Here is a 13,100-nt window from a genome sequence, read left to right on the forward strand (position 1 = left end):
ATGGCCCCGCGCTGCACCTGAAATTCATTACCGTGTTTTGCTGCCCCGGTAACTGAACGTGGCAGGAATACTACGGCAGCCTGGTTCCCGGGACAGGCAGGACTCCTCTGAAGCTGACACTGTCAGCCCCCACCAGCCTTGCCAAACCTCCTTAGACTGCTGGTGGGCTGGGGCCCTTCTGCCCCTTCATGGGGCTCAGGCTCGGCTTGCGCTGGCTCTCCAGACTCCACCTCCCTCTCGTCTTCTCTCATGCAGGCACCTCCTCTGATAAAACCTGGGCGTGTTTAATCCCATCTGGTCCTCTGCCTCTCAGAAGACCTGAGCCAACACAAACAGCTGCTCCTGTGTTTCTCTTAGTTGATGTTTAACTTTCCCGACAACAGAAACAGCGGGTCCATGTTTCTCAGAGGACGGACCTGCACAATTTGTGCTGTGTTTTGTGTTGTTTTTAAGCCAGGTTTTTCCATAGGAGAATACTCCTCCTTCCATTCCTTATGGCAGAGGGATAAGTAGCCGATTCATCTAAAATTGCATCAAACTCTCAAATGTCAAACAAAAAGGTAGCAGCCTGTGACATAGCCTTGCTTTAACACGAGAGGTTTATCTTAAATGTAGAGTTTAATCCACATCTGGGTGCTGTTTACAGAAGAGGTTGAGGAAAGGAAGCTCAATGAAAGCTGCAGAGTCTTAATCTTGCTTTGGGGAGCACCCTCATCCCAAGGCCCGTGGCATCCACCCTAGGAGCTTGCCCACAAAAGAGAACTAATGCTTGTTGAACGAATGAAAGAGATTCTGTACATGGGGTGTCTGGTTCCTTTCAGTGCCTAAGTGTTCAACAGGAGGTTACTGAGGTCTGGATTAGAACGTTCGATAGCAGGCGTCCATAAGAGTTTCAGACGTTCTGCAGACAGATGGATACGGGAGAACCGACAGACTCCTGTAAGCTCACTAAGAGATGTTCGTGAAGAAGAAACAGAAGTTAGAGCGTCTGGATAGGCAGAGAAGGTTCTCCACTGGGGCCAATAAGCAAGAGGAGAGACGCAGGATCAGTCGAAAATGGATGTCCCCAAAGTCGCTGCCCAGTCCTAGAAAAAAACCCTCCTCCATTCAAATTGCAGAGAACACTGAGCCCATCCTCATCGGAGGGCTTCCATGGAGACAGAGCACACGCAAAACAAAAGAGGGCAAGACCATTCGTCTTCACTCAGGGCTTCTATTCTTTTAATGATCCAGCTGCTGAAGCTCCACCCCAAAACCCTACATTCCAGCCCTTTCTCTGATATAAGGTGCAAAGTCTCTTGTGTCTCCATTTTGGGACCAGATGCATAATTTTCGTCTAGTAGAAATCTTTTTTAGGTACCTGGAGAAGTTTTGGGCTTTCCTCCAACAGACCAGGAAGGTCAAGAGGTAGGTTCTGGAGACCTCTTCGTGGTTGCTGAATGCAGAGCTCATGCAGATGCTTGCAAACGTAAGGTAAGGAGCTTCTCAGGGCTGGTCAGTGGCTCAAAGTGAGAGCCAAGGGAGGCTGTTAAACCCACCCCTCACAGCCTCGTTACAGCTTCCTCATGTTGTTACCCAACATATTAAGCCATGGACACAATTAGATTCCTTCATTGGTTCAGTGCCCTATTCACTCCTGCTAGCAAGTATATTCCCCTACATTTTCTTTTTAAAATATATGAGTGGAACCTACAACTTCATAAACCAGATATTTTTTGGATTTTTACTTTCTTGGGGAAATGATAGTTTGGCTTATTTTCTGTAACTTCTCAGTGGTGTTACGGGGCTCAGAGCTCCTATTCCTGGGGGCCCATTTCAACATACCTCCGGTCCGTGGGGTACAGTTCCACTGTGACCACATCAAGAGAGTTCCAGGCTGAGATGGTCAAGCCGTTGTACAGACACAGCATGCCTATCATCATGGATTCGCTGGTGCCGAACCAAAGGAAGAAACAGCTGATCCCAGAAAGTACCATAGAGCCACCTGCCAACGAAGCCAACAAAGGCTGCAATGATTCCCGCCATCCTGGCAGAGCAAGCAGCCTAGCATCTTTGAGATCTCCCAGCAAACCCCAGTCTCAAGGGAAAGCTGCAGCCTGGGCTCCGTAAAGCTCAGGGACAGGTGTGCTCACCTATTTGAAGGTTGTCTCTCTGACTGCCTTCTGAACACAGCAAGCATGACATGCATATCATTAATTATTCAGCTACTTAAGTGGGAAAATATCCATTAGTCGCACATAATTAGTTTTTCAGTCTGCTCACTCATGGAAGCTGCTCAAATGAAATGCAATTAGACATAATTTTCACTAAAATTTAGTCCTAGTGAAAGGTCTTAAGGGATTTCTCCTCATCTCCAGGGGATGCAAATCCCTAAGGGGGCAGGGAGTACAGTGGGAAACAGGCTCCCTCTAGACTGCAGGGGCAGCTCTTTTTTTTTACGTGGAAGCAGGCACATACCTAGCATTGTTAAGCGCCCAATTCTGTCCATCAGGAGAGCAGACACGATGTTCCCTGGCAACACCGCCAGTGTCCCCAGGAAGTTGACAAAATAAATCCAGTAGGCACTATAGTCATCATCAAAGGTAATCTGGCATCCCGTCTTGTTGCGAAAAAATGAGCAGTTGTGAAATTTGCTATCAATGAATTTATATGGCTCAAAATCTGTGGACACAAAGAAGGACAATTCGTCAAGCTCTTCACAGTTGTGCACTAGTGTAAGAAAGCGTGCCCAGAATTCAGAGAAGCATCATGGTATCATAGACTCCTTCAGGGCTTCAGGGCCTGGCCAAAGCACGGGGTCTGGTCCAGGACCTCATGTTACAAAGAAGCTGAATGAAGGCACACCTTTGTCAAATAAAGGAATAAACTAGAGAGCCCAGTTATCTTCTGATTTCTTACAGTTGGCCATTGCTCATCATATTACTTGCTTACTCCTTTACGATGCTACTTTGTTCTAATTATCATGTTACGTAAGGACCACCATTATAATATTAATAGCTTCCACACTACAATTCCAAAATGTGCATGAATCAGTCTTATTATTGCCATTTTATGGGACTCTGAGGCACAGAGAAGGAACAGGACTTTCCTTAGGTCCTTGAGACTGAAACTGTAAGTTAAGGTCTAAGTGGAGGAACCTGCAGAGGAACAAGAGTCAGTCTCACTGGAAGGTCACCAGCATTCACTGCTGCTATTTCTCTTGAACTTGGATCTAATTCAAGAAAGGCCTGCAGACGATGACGGGTTCTGCTAAAAGGCAGTGAGAATCAAAACTGTTATTGTCAAGATCCGCCTCAAGAGTTGGTCTTCTGAGGCTGAATAGGTTAGAAGTCAGTGATAGTACCATTTGAAAAAACCCGAAGACGCCGGGCTCCATTCTCATCTGAAGCTGAGCCGAGTGGGCTCCTGTCTGAGCACCAACATGGCCGGGCTGGCATCAGGATAGGCTGATACTCCTATGAGTGTCAGGCTGTTATTCTGGACTCAGAGGACAGACAGACCAACGTGTGGGGGTGGGGAAGCGGGGGGCTTTGCAATCAGATAAACCTGGTTCAAATATCCGCTGTTACTAGTTCTATGAATGTGGCCAAATTGCTTACTTTTCCAAGCCCCAGCTCTTGTGAAAACTCAACGAGATAATGAATGTCTACTGACCTAGAGTCGGAACCAGCTTACAGAAGGTGTTCAATGTTTGTTTCCCTTCCTTTTTTTCCCTGGTGAGTTTTCCAGACTCCACTAAATGGGCTGGACGGAAAACCTGTATCTGACTGAGCCTGGCCACATGTTGTCCATCTCGGGTAACTGGTTCAGGCATGCTCACTTAAGCAAACACCAGATTTTGAAACCAGGATTATCAAAATAAACAAACTATAGGCTAATTCTTTGCTTTAAAAATTATTCACCAAAGGATTTTTTTTTCAACTTTGAACTTCAGCAAGTTCCATTTGCAGTAAACCTGACAAAGATAAATAATACAAGTTTCACTTTGATCCACCCTGATTGAGGACTCCATTCACGTATGCTCCATCTGCACTCCCCACAAGCCTCTGCCCACACCATCACATGGGGTCACGGTTCTGCCAAGAACTGGGTCTTTGGAAGAGATCCCTGGCAGGGCTACATAGCACACCTACCTGTGTTGTCAAAGACAGTATCAATAAACGTGCAGTTCTTGAAGTAGGTGTTAACTGAAGTCACATCCTCAAAGGTGCAGGACTTAAAAACCGAATCTTTGAAAGTTATAGATTTGAACTTGATTCCTAGGAATCTGTCCAACACACAAAAAATTCGTATCAATGACTGTGTCCATCAGGGTTCAAAGCTAAGTCAAACAGGTTTAGAGATGTGATGCCCCACTATGGACTCTCTTAGTTATGAAGGACATTGGCTCCTGGGTTTTCTAAGCTCTTAGCTTTTCCTCATTGCTTTTGGCTCTCTCATTGCTCACCAATATTATTTTACACAGAAGGAGAGGTGGCATTCGAGATAACTTCATTCAGCTTTTTGCAATGTCGGTCAAAGCCTTTGTGGGGTGTGCAATTGGAGGGAGAGAGTTTGGAGACACTGTGGCTATCGACTCTTTACTTTCCAATCCTATCCTCTTGTTCCTTCACATACACCTTTATTTGAAAATTCTCTACCTGGGCTTAACAGCTCTAACTTGAGGACGTGCTCCCATGCTCACTTTTCATGAAAGTCTGTTTCCTAAGCTGAAAACCCAAGGCTTCTTCATTCCAGTACAGGGACTTGCAATTACGCTGAAGAGAGGATGTGAGAATTCTGCTTCATTTATGTGGGGAACGATTGACTCAGGGGCCAAGAAAACTCACAGGTCATACTCATTTCCAAGAACGTTTTTCTTCTTACAGCCTACAGGTATTCCTTGAACCAAGCAGAAGGATGAGGGCTCTGCTAATTTTTGGAAACGTGCAGAATGGTGAAACCTGCTCAGACACATTTTTGGGTGCTGCAGGGGGGTTCTAGGTGGTGAAGATGACAACAGTCACAATGATCCCAATGTCTTAGAGGAGTCTGCGATTCAGATCTGTCCGTGTTGATAGGGACTCCCAGGAGACAGGGGTAAATATTCATCAACGTGTCTCGGTAATTTATTAAGAGACTATGAATGTGTACTTAGCCAGTCACTGAGAGGAAAATGCTTGTTCGACTGAGGAAGAAGTTATTATAGCAAATACCACTCTAATTAGGGGCAGAAAGGGACTGATCTCCCAGGTGAGTGAGCTGGCTGACTTAAAAGCAATGCCCTGTTGAGTACGTGCAAAATCGTTCTTGCCCTAACACCTGACAGCATTTGTCAGTTCCAAGCACACTGTGGCCTAACAGACCAACCACCTTAAAAAATCATCTTATTTCAACCCCTACTCCTGGCCAAGAGTAGAAGCATCTGTAAATTTACCCACCAAAGGAGGGTAAATAATGGCACATTTTAAGAAGATTATCAATTTTCTGAAATGGACCTGAATTTAGAAAGGGGAAACTATTTTATTTTTTTTTAATGGATAATATATACACAGAATACATATGGTATAAAATTCAAAACGTGGAAAAGGAAAAAACAAGTCTCTTTCCACCATCCTAAAGCCATCCAGCTCTTTTGCCCAGAGATGACCACTGCTGTCAGTTTCTCATGTGCTCTTTCCAGAGCATTCTGGATCTAGGTTCTAGAGACACACTATTCTACACTTCACTATCTCCTGATAATAGCCCGCCTCTGAGGTTATTCCATATCAGCACACAAAGAGTTGCCATTTTATGATGTGGAATAGGAAAGCTATTTGTAAAAAATGAGTTAGCTACTGGTATTGCAAATTTCCCCGGAAGACAAAAAAAAAAATTCTATCACCTTCTAAACTGAAAGTACATGTTTTACAAGGATTTTAATACTATTAAAATTATTAATCATTATATTGCTAATGTAAAAAATTTCTCGGGGCCGGCCCAGTGGTGCAGCAGCTAAGTGTGTACATTCTGCTTCGGCAGCCTGGGGTTCGCCAGTTCAGATCCTGGGTGCGGACATGGCACGGCTTGGCAAGCCATGCTGTGGTAGGCAGCCCGCATAGAAAGTAGAGGAAGATGGGCACAGATGTTAGCTCAGGGCCAGTCTTCCTCAGCAAAAAGAGGAGGATTGGCAGCAAATGTTAGCTCAGGGCTAATCTTCCTCAAAAACAAAAAAATTCCTTAATGATGGCTGGCTGAATATCCAGCTTAGAACTTTAACCAATATTATTAAAAACATGACTGTCAGAGACACAAACATACATTAGAAATTTCTAATGGAGTAACAATACTTTTTTAAATAAATGAGGTAAATTTTTAGCCTAGAGTTACAGAGCACCTGACTTGACCATTTCTGTGGAAAGCAAGCACAGATTCGAGTCAGTATTTTCTGTGGGAGAGCGAAGGGGACCCTGTGTGGCCTGGATAAGGACTGGCGCCCAAGTCAACTGCAATTCAAACAATGATCTCCTGGTTGGTGACCCTCCTTTTCATTACACAAATCATAAGCATCCCACAGAACTCTTTTTCATCTTTCAAACTGGTTTTTTCCCTGGGAAACTTTGTTGAATTATTTTAGATTTTTACTTTTATCACTTCTGAAATTGGGACAGTTTCCTAGGAATGATGTAAGCTTCAGGAACTGATATCAGCAATTACTCACTCAGACAACAAGCAATGGATAGAAACAACCCCTTGTCTATCCGTTTCTCTTTCTAAAAGAATGAACCAGAACCACCTGCCTGAGCCAGTTTTCTCTCCTCGTCAAGAGGCATTCCAGATTCCACACTCAAAAAAGGCCTTTGCTAACTTATTCCATATTTTCAAAGCCCTTAACTTTGGGGGCTCATTCCTGTTCTCTAATTGAAATTCTTCCTGATACGATTTAACTCCAATTCTTGATTCTGCTTCAGGGAGAAGGAAAGAATTCTGAAAAGTAGTCCCCTTTTTCAGGAACAGAAGACAGGCATCAAATTATACCTTAGATTTCTTCTCTGAACCAAAAAACGCTATAACCCATCTTATTCTCACATACTCTTTATTCCTCTGTAACTGACTTTCATAGCAAATTTAAGTTATTTCAAGGTTTCTGGACCTGCCATTGTCGTATTCCATTCCAGTATGAATCTGATTTTGCATGGTAAAGTTAATCGTAAAATTTGCATATCTCTCTCTTGGCACATCTCTCATTGGCAAGGAGACTGCCTGCAGGTGTTTGATGACATCAGGGAACCAAACAGACAATCCATAGTACCTGCAAAGACAAAGAAACGTGAGTCTGTAAAGGTGCAAGCGCACCAGCAGCAACGCGCGGCTCCCTGCCCCTCTCAGAGCTGGCAGTTCTGGAGAAGGACTTCTGGTCCTGACTGGCCCCCTGTAACACGATGAAGCATCAGACAGCCATCGGCACTGCCCCCTCACCCGACGGTTAAATTTGTAAAGATCAAGCTAGATGGATGGTCTGGGGTTACCTGCAGAGCCAGGTATGTAATTCCTGATGCTTCCTGTGGGAAGGGACATCCCTAAGAATCCCATCCTAGGCCAACACATGGCACCTGGCCCCAACGTTTTTCTTATCGCCCAGGCTGCACGGGGGAACCCCGTCTCCTGGTCTGCTGGTACAAACCCCGGGGTGGAAAAACCGTGGGGGCCCTTAAAGAACGACCTCTTTACTAATGGAGACTCCTTCTGGATTCCCACACTCCCCCGATACTGCTAGCCTGGGGGTACAGCCTCATTTCTCAAAGTGGCTCAAGGTTGGGAAAAGGGCCCTTAGGTTATTATCTGAAAATCCAGGTCATTTCCACTTTTGCCTCTTGACCTCTAATGAGTTATTGTGACAGGTGTCAGCTCAGTCACTCTCCTGTGCTCTCTAGGACAGCGGCCACCAACCACAGTGGCTCCTGAGCAGCTGAAAGGTGGCTAGTCTGAAGGAGATGTGCAATAAGTATAAAATACCAAATCTGAAGACTTACGAAAAAAAGAATGAAAAATTAAGTCAATAGAAATTAACCATTTTATACTGATTATATGTTGAAATAATATCTTGGACATAATGAGTAAAATAAAATATATTATTAAAATTAATTTCACCTGTTTCCTTTTACTTTTCTTTTTTAGTGTGGCTGCCAGAAAACTTAAAATGACACATGTGAGGGCCAGTCTGGTGGTGCAGTGGTTAAGTCTGCGCACTCCACTTCAGAGGCCTGAGGTTTGCCGGTTCAGATTCCAGGCACAGACCTACATACACACTGCTTATCAAGCCATGTTGTGGCAGGCATCCCACATACAAAGTAGAGGAAGGTAGGCATGGATGTTAGCTCAAGGCCAATCTTCCTTAGCAAAAAAGGAGGAGGATTGGTAATGGATGTTCCTCAGGGCTAATCTTCCTCGGAAAAAAAACCCCAAAAAGCAAAAAAAATAACATCCTTCTTTAGTGGCTGGCCCAGTGGCGTAGTGGTTAAGTTTGCATGCTCCACTTCGGCCGCCCGGGGTTTGCAGGTTTGGATCCTGGGGGTGAACCTAGCGCTGCTCATCAAGCCATGCTGTGGTAGTCTCCCACATAAAATAGAGGAATCTTGGTACAGATGTTAGCTCAGTGACAATCTTCCTCAAGCAAAAAGAGGAAGAATGGCAACAGATGTTAGCTCAGAGCCAATATTCCTCACAAAAAAATTTTTAAAAAATGACATGTGGCTCACATTATATTTCTATTGACACTGCTGCTCGAAACTGGTGGTTCCCGAGGTGGGGTCCCTGGACCAGCAGCGTCAGCATCCCCTGGGACCTTGTGAGAAATGCACACCCTCAGGTCCCACGCACACCTGCTGAATCAGAGCCTCTGGGGGGGGCGTCCTGCAGGTGATCCTTCTGATGCCCAGGCAAGTTTATCCCCAGTTACGCTGGGTTACACGGGGAAAGCAGTGGTCGTGAGCACAGCCTTTGCAGGTGGACACGCCAGGTGCAAATCCTGGCCTGGCCGCTTACCAGCCGGGGGCATCTTGGCCTCAGTGACCACGTCTCAAACATCAGAATGATGATCGTATCCACCTTCCTGGGTGGCTGCTCGGATTAAATGGGCTGCAATGTACCTAGCACATAGTGAGTGCTCAAAAGACTCCGTAGTTTTTATCCCCATCACTGCCATCAGGATTCCTGAAACATCTCTGCCTCAGGAGTCCACAGATTCCAACCCCTTCTCTTCTGAGACCATGAATTAACTACTGCGGGAATGTGCATGGTGGCCACGGAATAAGAAATAACTCAGGGATGCAACATCCATCGCATTGCTCTCGTTACATGCATAGGACAAAATCTTTAAAAATGGCAACAATGAGGGAAGCACGCCACCCTGGAACATCCCTCTCAACGATGCGGAGGAGTGGCAGCTAATTTTCATTTATTCAGCAAACATTTCAGGCACTGTTTGAGGTTTCAGGGATGTTAGAGGGAAATCATAAAGGTTAAAATGTGGTCAATAACAGATAAGTAAACAAAATAACAAACCAGATCATCCTTAGCCTGTAAATCGTCACATCTTAGAGGAGGACTTTCGTCTCGCTCATCTCGGAACCTGGGCCAGTGTTCAGCACGTAGCAGGCACTTACACGTGTTAATTTTCAGCCCTCTCTTCCTTCACGGATTAATGGGTTTTCTAGAACCTAAGTGGGAGTTACTTTACATCTTCTAAATGAGCTGTCTCAATTTAGAAATAGGAAATGAAAACCTGGTAGTGTCCCCAAGTCACACAGCGGAACCGGCTCTTAGGTCTCCTGCCCCCACCTTCCCATCTCCCCTTTGTCGCCCCTCCCAGCACCAGGAAAGATGGGTCATCTCTGACCACTACCTGCTTTAATTTAGGGATGGTAAGAGACAGAGTTGCTGCATCGATCTTAGGCTCTACGAGGCACCAAGAGCCTAGTGACTTGAAAGTGTGGGGTACTAGCTAACTGCCTTTTTAAACAGAAAATTAGGCAAAAATGGAGTGGTGCTCACATATTCTAAAGTGACTGTATCAACTATTAGCAAACAAAGTTCTGAAATGTTCTCCCTACCTCCTTTATCCTTAGAGCACATATATGGTGGTTTTCTTCACCAGCTCACTATTTATCGAGCACTTATTATGTGCCAGGGATATACATTGGTGAACAAAACAGTTTACGATTCTTGTTCTCTCAGAGCTTCCAGACATGAGACAGAGCTCCATTCTTTCCAGAATAAATAAGCTTTTTCCTATTAGAAGATGGAAGGTGCTGAAGAGAATAATAAACTGAGAAGGGGATGGGGAGTGCTAAGAGGCTGTGATTTAAAAAAGGTGCTTCGGGAAGGTGTCACTGAGAAGGTGACATCTGAGGGACGTCTCCAAGGAGGCAAGTCAACAAGCCAGGGGCAGCATGAGGGCCTGACAAGGGAAGGGTTCCTGCACGTTCAGGGACAGCACAGAGGCCCGTGAGGCCGGCCGAGCAGACGGGAGCAGCGGGGGGAGTCATGGAGACAAGCCACCCAGGGTCTCATGGGACTTTCCAAATACTATTGGTTTCACCCCAGCTGTATGACAAGATAAATACAATAATTGGTTTATAAAAACCATAACTATCAGCATATCTAAGCTGAAAAAAATTCTTTCCTAGAAGGTTAACTGCATCAAACCGTATAAGAAAAGAAAGCAGTGTGATTGGGAGTTAGGGTGTGGAAATTTAAAGATTTCGCTCACCAAGAATTTAAACGTCACTTACCCAAAGGACAGGGTGAACCAAACGATTGCAAGCTTTATTGTGTTTTCCCTGACTGGGTAGTTGAAACATCTCATAAACGTCAACCAAATCTGTGAAATATTGGAGAGTTAGTTTTCTTATGCTGTTATCAAGTCAACCCCACTCCCCACCCTCCCTCCAACAAATTATAAAAAAGTTTAATTTTCTTTAGGCTGGATTCATTTGAACTTAAAATGTAAAAGCTAAAGGCTACAGGAAACCAAATACTGGAATTTTCATTTATCGGCTTCCTGGAGGCCAATAGATAGAGTAACTCAAGACTTCAGTGCACCCGTCACTGACAAGACTCCTTGCCTAACGCCTTCCCTTTCCCAAGACGGAATGTCTTGGCTACTGTGCTGCTCCCAAGGAGCTCCTATTACCTGGTCCTGTTCCAGGAGTCAGGTGTCCCGGGCAGAAGGGGGAAGAACCACATTCATAGAACTGGTTCAGTCAACGCTGCTTCTGACTAACCATAAACGCAGTAAGCGGGCCCGCGAGCCAGGGCGGGTTTGTTACTTACCCCATACAGTTCTGTGCGGATCCGTACAAAACACCTCCTGTACCACGTTCCTGTGTCACTCTCAATTTCAATCAGCTCATCTATTTGCTTTGGAGTTTTGATTCTGTTTACCTGTAAAGAGCAAGACAGAGAAAGTGCCGAGTTCTCTTCTCTGAAGTTGCTGAGTTTAGGCTTACCGTTTGTTTTTAAAGGAGCGGAAACTGACTCCACCAAAAAGGAAGTAGGTATTTGCTAATCACTCCCTACATATATAAGACCATTGCTGTAAATAGACAGACCCCCACAGAACCTAAAAGAACTGAATAAAGAACAGACGGATGGGGAAGCAGAGAAACGAGGAAGAGCAAAGAGTAATGGAACAAGAAGAAGCTGAAATGGCCCTCTCTGAACCATCACTACAAAGGCACACCAGCAGACAGGACATCCAGAGAGATGAGCTTCTGGATCAAGAATTACTTTGCTTGGACTAAAGTGACTGTACACACTTCTTTGGAACCTACTTACCTGATGGATCTGGCCCCTGAACACAGTTCTGAAAGCCCTCCCATCGAACTTTCACTCTTAGAGCATCACTCTGACTCTTGCCTCCTCCTGCCTCAGCCTAAGCACAGAGACTGCTCAGCAAACGCCCACCGGGGGCCACGACGCAAGGCCCAGGGAATGAGCTTGGGTTGAAAGGGTCAACACTGACTCTTCAGCAATCAAAAGGGGAATAAGTGATGGAGGCTCCCCGTGAAAAGCTGCATGCTGACTTCAGCTAGCCTCCCTTGGCTAAGAAAAGAACCAAGGGCCAGGAGAAGCCATGTCTTCAACACAGAGAATGAAGCCTGAAAAGAGGACCTGTCCCATCTTACCCTGTTAGTCAGCATTTACCTGCTTTTGATAAATCTCAGAGAGGACACAGAAGTGTGCATACGTTACCCCTGCCAGGGATCACTTTTGAACAGATTTTTCTGAAGATTCTGCCAATATGCAAAGCGGTAGTTCTATTGCAAGAATCTAGGTACCAAGGCTGGCTTTTGACAGAGGTGTTTAGGGGACCCTCGGTATCTTTCAGCTCATACCAGGTGAGCAGTAGCCTCTTCCTGGCTATCTTAACAAAGATGTCTGCATTTAATGAAAACAATGTCTGAGTTCAATATGGGATTCCAAATAGAGTGACCTCAAAATAATCCACGCAGCATTATTTTGTGACACTTCAGATATTTTTTTTAATCACAAGGGTGTTCTTATCACTCAACATCTTCCTTCTGGGAGGCTTCCCCTTCTCCACTCACCAGTGTCCGTTTGTTCCTTCATGCAGTGGCCCCTTGGGGTGCCGGACGTGGCACCGGACCCTGGAGATGCAAATGTACAACATCCCACCCTCCAAGAAAGTACCATACAAAGGAAAAGTTCCCCACTGGAAGTCTGTGTCAAGATGGGAGAGACGTGCCGTTTGGAACACCCAAGCAGACCTGGGAGTGACAGAGAAGGCTTCACGGACTGCGGAATTTGAGCTGGGGCTTATGGAGAAGTATGTCATTGGCAGTGTGTGTAAACTACTCGGAGGGCATTCCAAGCGGGAGGAATACCATGTGCCAATGGCCAGAGGTGTTAGTAAAAATAGTGTTTTGGGAAACTATAGAGAGCTTGAGATCCATGAAGAATAGTCCAAGGGCAGAGGGAAGTGAGTAATGAGGACTGAACCAAATCGGTGGCAGTGAGGGTGGAAAGTAAGGGACAATGATGAGTGATATTTAGGATGGAGAATAATAGACACAGTGATTTCTTGGATACAATGGAGATAAAGGAAAGAAAGAAATAGG

At 45.2% G+C, this 13,100-nt stretch overlaps 1 protein-coding gene across 4 annotated transcripts in view; it reads right to left on the bottom strand.

Moving 5' to 3' along the window:
* The window catches only part of SV2C (synaptic vesicle glycoprotein 2C), a 206,291-nt gene that overhangs the window by 26,739 nt on the left and 166,452 nt on the right, over positions 1–13,100 (bottom strand). For all 4 annotated transcript variants that reach the window (XM_070571608.1, XM_070571609.1, XM_070571610.1 and 1 more), the window contains 6 exons: positions 11,293–11,403; positions 10,752–10,840; positions 7,112–7,270; positions 4,134–4,267; positions 2,458–2,661; positions 1,825–1,984 (listed from right to left, as the gene is read on the bottom strand). In XM_070571608.1, the coding sequence (XP_070427709.1) occupies positions 1,825–1,984; positions 2,458–2,661; positions 4,134–4,267; positions 7,112–7,270; positions 10,752–10,840; positions 11,293–11,403 (857 nt within the window). The remainder of the gene's footprint in view (positions 1–1,824; positions 1,985–2,457; positions 2,662–4,133; positions 4,268–7,111; positions 7,271–10,751; positions 10,841–11,292; positions 11,404–13,100) is intronic.

The sequence above is a fragment of the Equus przewalskii genome, chromosome 13 (assembly GCF_037783145.1).
Source record: "Equus przewalskii isolate Varuska chromosome 13, EquPr2, whole genome shotgun sequence".
Lineage (NCBI taxonomy): Eukaryota > Metazoa > Chordata > Mammalia > Perissodactyla > Equidae > Equus > Equus przewalskii.